Genomic DNA, 7,892 nt, shown 5'->3' on the forward strand with positions numbered 1-7,892 from the left:
CGCCCCGCCCCGCCCCGCCCTCCTCCCACGCTGCGGGTTCTGCGCTTGCGCCGCGCGTGGGCGTGTGAGAGGACGCTGCTTTGGCGGCACGAAGGGCTACGTCGCCGAGGACAATAAAAGAGGTTCTTGAGGAACTGGAATTGAAGGAGTTGCGCGGCATGTCCTCCTCTATCTTTATGGTAATTTGATACTGAAGAATGTTCGTCTGTTTGACAGTGGATTTGATTTTCACCCGGCTGCGTTGCCCACCTGAAGTACATTCTGGGGGATGTCGAAGTGTCAGCAACTTGTAAACCCACCTCTTTCTTCCTTGGTGGGCATTTTTTAAATGACTCATGGAGCTAGGAAATATTCCTTATCTTAATCCCACATCAAAAAAATTAAACTCGATTGTGGTTAACTTTAAAGACCTCCACTTTGTGGTTAGTGATACGTGATTATCCATTCAGTAATTTGCCAGAGTTTGTGATATGAACCGTGTTTGCCTTTGTCTACTGCTTCCCCAGCGGGTAGTCAGATCTTTTGTTTGACCTCAGAAGTGTTGTCTACAGACTGTTCTTCCAATTCTCTGACGCTTTAACCGCGTACTTTTTCCTCTGGACAATTCAGCGGGAGCCTGACAGCCTTCCTGCTTTCCTGCCTTTGGTGTCCATTCCGTTGTTCCTCCAGTTCCCCCGTTCGTGCCATTGTCCTACTAGTGGCTCTTGGAGGGAGTGGGGGGTGGGGGGCAGGCGCTGCTTACCGGCCGCCCTGCGGACTTGGCTTACCCAGATCTCAGTGGCAAGCAGCCTTGCTGATCGCACCTCTTCTTGACCTCTGTCTCCTCCCTTCCTTTCTGCGCTTAGTGGGTTCGCGCTCTCACAGCCTTGCTACCAGTGTCCGGGATGAGCTACTTCCTCATTTCCTGAGACTCCGACTGCCAATCTCTTTACCTCTTCCTGCATTCTCCTAAAGGAGGCGTGTTGGAGGGTCTCTTGCTCCCAGCACTGATTCTGTCACTTCTCTGGCCCTCTCATCCTGTGTTGAATCTGCTCAAAGTGAGGATTGTAACAGTCTAGGTGGTTACATTTACTAAACAACAGCGCCTGGAAAATTTAGGAATGGTTTAGTAAATGAAGAAATACTTGAAAGGCAGCCTCATCTCTATCAAAAGTGTGGAGTTTTACAATGTATTGTTTTTGATAGGAGAGTTTGGAAATTTAGATGGCTTTCTGTATTGGGCTGAGGAAACAATAATATAGAGGAGTTAAAATGTTTTCTTCTGATAGAACAAAATTCTATCATAGAAGAGCCTTTCTCTGTCACTGTGAGCAAATGGTGCATTATAAAGAATGATCATTAAAACAATCGATGAACATCAGCATTGAAAAAAATTGTGTGATATATTCAGATCAGCCAGCACTATTATTACAAGCCATCCAATAGAATGAGGGTGTACCTTTATTATATAATATCTAGGATTCACTCTAGAGGATCTTACCTAATGGAGACATCTGGTACATTCTTCTGTTTATGTTTTATATTTTAAAAAACTTGTGTTGGGGAAGATGTTCTTTATCAAAACTTAATTGAAGTTCAAATTTGTCGAGTTGATAACTATTAATGTTTAAAATTTATTTATTTATATCTAGTAAGAGCGAGAGAAAGGTAAGCATCACCAAAAGAATCTCTAGTGTAGAGATCCATACTAGTTGCCTTAGCTTGTGAGTCCAAATCATAGGCACTCCATACCTAGCATGCAGAAGGAAGTCTTGGAACCCCTGGCCTTCTCACATTGCCTTACTGCTGTGCCACATTCAGGCCTTTGAAAACTATAATTTTTAAGTTAATAATGGTATAGTTTCACCAAAACTAAACAATGCTGAATCTTTTGATGTACGTATTCCCTGGTAGATGATTGCTTTTTCACGTTTTTAAAAAAAATTATGTTGTGCTCGCTTGGGCAGGACATATACTAAAACTGGAACGATACAGAGAAGATTAGCATGGCCCCTGCGCTAAACTGACAAGCAAATTCGTGAAGCGTTCCATATAAAAAAATTTTTTTTAATTGTATTTAGTATCATTTTTTAGTTTGATGAGAGAGAGGGACAGAGAAAGAGAGAGAGAAAGTGAGGAAAGCAAGCCACTAGGTCTGGGACTCAACTGGAACCTCACCTTGATCAACCATGTGGGAATCCAGCACCTAACCACTATGTAACCTGCCAGCCCTGATTTTTCACTTACTTACCATTGACCTCCTAGGTGTTATGTGAACATATCTTAAGGAAAAATGCTCTTAATGCTGATTTGCTAGTGGTTTCAATTTTCATGTGCAAATAATAGAAAGGGTGGTGGTTTGTAACAGACTATCTCTTATGTCCCCAGGAAAAGATGATGTATATTTCTATACATTCAGCAGCAGCCTCATTATGTTTGCATGGTAAGGATTTATTCTCCTCTCCATTGGTTCAGTATTTTTTTTATTTACAATATAATACAAAGGTACAGAGTTATAAATAAACAAAAGATTTAGTGTAAAAATGGAGGAATAAAGTGATACACCAACCATCTTTATCAGCATTTTAGATTGGATTGTAATCATCAAAAACACAGATGATATACATCATAAAACAGCCTTCTATTGAATGCTTAATTGATATACTACACTTTATCAGGTATCAAAAATCAATCCTTTCACACTGTGATGAAACCTGTGGTGAAATCTTTAAAAATTAAGGGAATTGATGTATTGTTCTTGAAAGAGATCTATTAGAAATAATTGCTATTATTTAACTTTAATAAAATATAAAATTAAATTAAATTGAGGGAAATTGTGGTGTAAAGACACTGAATTCAGGGAACCAGCACTTAGCGTAATGGCTATGTAGCTGGATTCCCACGTAGTCGACCATGGTTCGTGTCCCGGACCCGGTGGCTTAAAACTCACACCGGGCGCGTGTGCGTGCGTGCCCAAGATCCCGAGAGGAGAATGGAGGAGAAGGGATTGCGGCGTGACCATCCCCCCTGGGGGGGTGATTTCTCGCTTTCTGTCTCTATGTCTCTCTCTGTCTGTCTGGCGAGTGCACGCACCCTACAGTGAAAATCTCTCTCTCAAAAAAAAAAAAAAGACACTGAATTCAGTGAAAAACATAATCCTAGTACTAATGTGGACTGTCACTTAAGACTTTTGCAATTTTAAACAAATCACCCAATATATTTGGTTCTCTGTAACAGAGAAAGTTTTTATTTTATTGATCTCTCTGACACTTTTGTAGCAGTAAAAATGTATGAATTCAAAGTGTGTGTACAGTTTAAGACTTTTATCAGTAAAACATGACCAAATACACAATATTCATGTGAGGAATGAAAAAATAGATGCTGTGAAGAAACATTAGTTTACAGGAATTTAAAAAAGAAAAGCCAGTGCTTTTTGTCAGAAAGCAAACAATTACACAATGCCAAAGGCCATGATTGGCTCCCCTTCAAAAACCTCACCTTCAGAACCACACTCTGATTGGCTACTTCCCATAAAGGGCACAATTGGCTCCCCTTTCAAAAACCTCACCTTCAGAACCATACTCGGATTGGTCACTTCCCATAGCAAATCAGTGAGTTTAGAATCCCTCAGATTTGCATAATCTGGCACCTCATGATTGGTCTACAGAAGCAACCAAGCATAACCCACCTTTTACAATCCTTCATTCAACCAATCACTGCCCATCAGCATGTATATAACCACAACCCCTGGCCCACAGTCTCCAGACGACCCTGAATACTCTGAAGAGTTGTAACACCATCATCTCCAGACGACCCTGAAGACCCTGAAGAGTTGTAACACTGTCATCTACAGACGACCCAGAAGACCCTGAAGAGTTGTGACACTGTGGCGTCTCTGGTTTCGGACAACCCCGAAGAGCTATGACACCGCGTCTTCGAACAACCCTGAAGAGTTGTGACACCGTGTCGTCTCCGGATAACCCTGAGGGGCTGTGGCACTGTGTCGTCTCCGTGCTGCCCACAATAAATGGACGACCCTGACTCTGTGTCGTCTCCGTGTTGTAACATTGCACTGCTCATCCAGGCTCTCACTCCTTCCCTCAGGAAACCTGTTCAACTGTCCCCCGGGCCGGGACAGTTTCTGTCTTCACAGCTGTGAAGTATTTTAATGAGGGTAATGTTACCCTATTGTTTTGTATGTGGAATTAAATTTATTTCTACAATCAGTTGAATATCCGGGAAATGCTTTGACCTGTATATAGATGAATAAACAGTGTGTCAGAGACAGTTGAGTGAGTTTTGATAAGTACAAAAACAAACTAAGAAGCAATATAAAAACCATAAAAGGAAAAAGTAAGTCTGGGGAGGGGGATAGTATCAAGAGAGGGAGTGAATACAAAAAAACCCAGGACAAGAGCTAGCACTCTGAATGAAATACAGCCAGGTATTATTCCAAACTGAAGATTCCAATACACTCTCAGGTTAGTCTCCCATTGTCCTCAGCACCTCTTCCATATTTTTGCCATTCCCCTCAAGTCTCAGCCTCACAATCACTCCTGCTGAGCCCCTGAACCCTGAACCCAGCAGAAGATTTTGCCACAGCCTTTATGGAAGATAACCTTATCAACGTCTTTAAAAAAAAACTATATCCATGCACACTAGTTTTCCTCCCTCTTGGGAATAGCTTTCTCTTTTCTCGTTTAAGGTTTACTTAGCTTTCTACTTGTACTGTAGATTGTAGGCCTGTTTTCTTCCCCCACCATCTCTACCTTTGGAATCTATAGACCATTGCATTTCTAACAACTTGGGAACTGATATAGGACTTTGTATGTGTATGTGTGTGTGGGGGGATGGAGTTTGCTATAGGTCATGTGCACTCATCAGAGAGAGAGAAGTACCCCCTTGGGGGAAGAGGGGGGAATGACTGTACTGTAATTCCTTCTTCATTTTCCTCAGGATTTTGGACAAGTAGGCACATGTGCCCAGTGTCATTTTCAAGCCACCGGGCTCAGGACTTGAACTGCTCAGTAAGCCACATGGGATCCAGCTACCTTAAACTTCTTGCCACTTGCTTGCCCAACAAATAACAGTATGAATTTGCAAAGTCCTCCCATCTCTTGTCACCATGATTTTCTAAAAGAAATTCATTTCAACACCAGAAATCTAAACTTTATAACAACTACTCTGGAAGAAGGCCTGAGTTCTTCAGTAGCTCCAAAGTAGGGAACAGGAAGTGTGATGATTTATGTCTCAAATGGACAAGTATCAGACAACCAGAGTCAGTCCCCATGGAGATTATCTTTGATAAAAAATTAATTCTGAGGGGGAACCAGCAGTTAGCGTAATGGCTATGTCGCTGGACTCCCACGTAGTCGACCGCGGTTCGTGTCCCGGACCCGGTGGCTTAAAACTCACGCCGGGCGCGTGTGCGTGCGTGCCCAAGATCCCGAGAGGAGAATGGAGGAGAAGGGATAGCGGCGTGACCATCCCCCCTGGGGGGTGATTTCTCGCTTTCTGTCTCTATGTCTCTCTCTGTCTGTCTGGCGAGCGCACGCGCCCTACAGTGAAAATCTCTCAAAAAAAAAAATTAATTCTGAGGAATAGCCAAGTTTGTAGTTCTGTTTTTCAAAACTCTGCTTCAGCAAAAGAGACGAGACTACGGAAACTCATCTGATTCCAGATATGGTGACAGAAGAGGGCCACCCAGAAGCCCTCCCAGAAGAATGAATCTAATTAATCATCTGCTTGGCTCCAGTCCTCCTCCAATCACCGGTGGATGAGAAAGGTAAATGTCTGCTCTAAGAAGCAAACAACTGGATGTGCACATTCATAAGCAGGAAGAAACCATCAAGAAGTAGAGGTCTGATCACACCAGACAAATTAGATGAATGTGCCTGTCTGAACAAGGATTGTTCTATGTCCTTAAAAATGAAGGAGTTCATGCTGGGAATTCCCTCTTCAGGGATCTGGCCTGACCAATATGCAGTTCTATAAATGCATGTTTGTCTCATTATCTTTTTTGTGTAGTTGATTAAAGTATTGACACAGTTTTAATAAGTAAATATTTTTAGGTTGCAGAAATGACTCATCTTTGTATAATTAAATCACAAAACACAGGCCAACTGGTGGCATGCTATTTAAAATGGCTGGATCCCATGTGGCTGACTGCACAGTTAGAGTCCTGGACCTGGAACCTTGAGAGATAAACTGGGTGTGTGTGCATGCTTTTTATATTGGAACTCTTAACTCTCGGTGTTCCACATATGTAGGTACTATTTTTTTTTTCATGATCATGTTTTGATTTTGCTCATGGTGGCCTTTGTCATAAGACAGTTTTAATTTGTATATTAAGTCTATTTATTCACTATTAAACTCTTTGCAATTTAGCTTATGTTGCCACCACTCTATGAAAATTGCTCCTGGAAAAAGGTCATGCTTACCAGATGCAATGAACTTTTTATTTTTAATTGCCAAAGGGTGTGTGGATCTCTAGAAAGAGAGAGAGAAAGCACCCCTGAATGGGGTGTGGTTGTGCCACAACACATTTTCCTCTATTTCTCTATCCCATCAGGATTTGGGGCACATGTATGCATGTTCCCAGCATGTTTTTCAAGCCACCAGGATTTGAACCTCAGTCAGCCATATGGAATCTGGCTCCAAATGTGCAGCACTTAACCACTGTGCTATGGAACTGACCCTACAGTTAACTCTATAGTTTTTAACAAGCAGTTATTTTGTATTGAGTGCCCCTCTTCAGAAAGCACATGCACCCTATAGCAAAAATGTCTCTTAAATTAAAAAAAAAAAAAAGATTGTGGCAATATTTGTAGATAAAAATCTTTAGAGAGATGATTAAGTTAAAGTGAGTTATTTAGGCTCTAATCAAATATGACTGGTGTCCTTTTAGAAAAAGAGAATAAGGAAGCACGTATGTAGGTTCACAGAGAGAAAGCCTTGTAAAGACAGAGAAATTGGCCATCTACAAACCAAGTAGAGATCTCAGGAAAAACAACCCTGCTGACACCTTGATCTTGGCCTTCTAGGCTCCAGAACTGTGAGAAAATACATTTTTTGGTTAAGCCTTCTAATCTGTGGTACTGTTATAGCAACCCTAGCTAGATAATACAGTTTGCCTCCACAACATCTTTTCCATCCTTCCCCCTTCTATGGCATCCATGTGAGTGTTTAGAGAGCAAAAATTAAGACACCGTACCAATTCTAAGAAAGATTGTTTGAAACCATTCACGTAATCCTGTAATCCTGTACCTCTTGACACAGTGGGTAATTTAGAGAACCCAGACATTATTTTGACCAATTCATGTCAATAAAAGAGTTCCCAACTTTAAGAAAAACTTTCCTTGTTCTCTAGGTAGAGCTACTATAAACTGTTCTCTTTCTATTTGTATGATGAGGGGTGAGACTGTAAACCTTGAAATTACTACAGCTTGAACAAAACTAGCTTTGGGATAATGCTACCTTTGTAGAAGGCAGAGCAGAGAGATGGAGCAAAACTGGGTCCTTGTTGACATCAAGTCACTGAATCAAATACTGATACCTGTCTAGCTATATGAGTCAGTACATCCCCTTCATTATTTAAGAAGGCACGTGTGCTGGCCAGAAAAGACAGAGAGGAAGAAAGCACCTTCCAATGGGCATGGTCACACCACAGTTTCTTCTCCATTTTTCCTTCTTGTCAGGATTTGGGGTATGTACACACAGAGCCCAACATGTTTTTTTAAGCTGCTAGGGCTGAGATTTGTAATGCAGTTGGCCATGTGGAACTGGGCTCCTTTAACCACTACTCTATAAGGCCAGCGCTGATAGAACTTTTTCTATATGTTTACATCAATAGAACTATATATGTAATATAATGCTTTTAAAACCTCATTTTTGGGGGGGGGGGTCTTTTTTAA

At 41.5% G+C, this 7,892-nt stretch overlaps 1 protein-coding gene and 1 non-coding gene across 2 annotated transcripts; both read left to right on the plus strand.

The window, feature by feature from the left end:
- Positions 1-1,930: 1,930 nt before the first annotated feature.
- On the plus strand, positions 1,931-2,037 carry LOC114006173 (U6 spliceosomal RNA). Its single transcript, XR_003547929.1, has one exon. It is a non-coding gene; the product is annotated as a U6 spliceosomal RNA (small nuclear RNA).
- A 3,180-nt stretch (positions 2,038-5,217) lies between these two features.
- LOC102493966 (selenoprotein K-like) lies at positions 5,218-5,759 on the plus strand. Its single transcript, XM_014584197.1, is given in 2 exon segments — positions 5,218-5,314; positions 5,578-5,759. Coding segments are annotated over 2 exon segments (279 nt in total).
- Positions 5,760-7,892: the final 2,133 nt, after the last annotated feature.

The sequence above is a fragment of the Tupaia chinensis genome, unplaced genomic scaffold (assembly GCF_000334495.1).
Source record: "Tupaia chinensis unplaced genomic scaffold, TupChi_1.0 Scaffold145870_1, whole genome shotgun sequence".
In the NCBI taxonomy this organism is placed as follows: domain Eukaryota; kingdom Metazoa; phylum Chordata; class Mammalia; order Scandentia; family Tupaiidae; genus Tupaia; species Tupaia belangeri.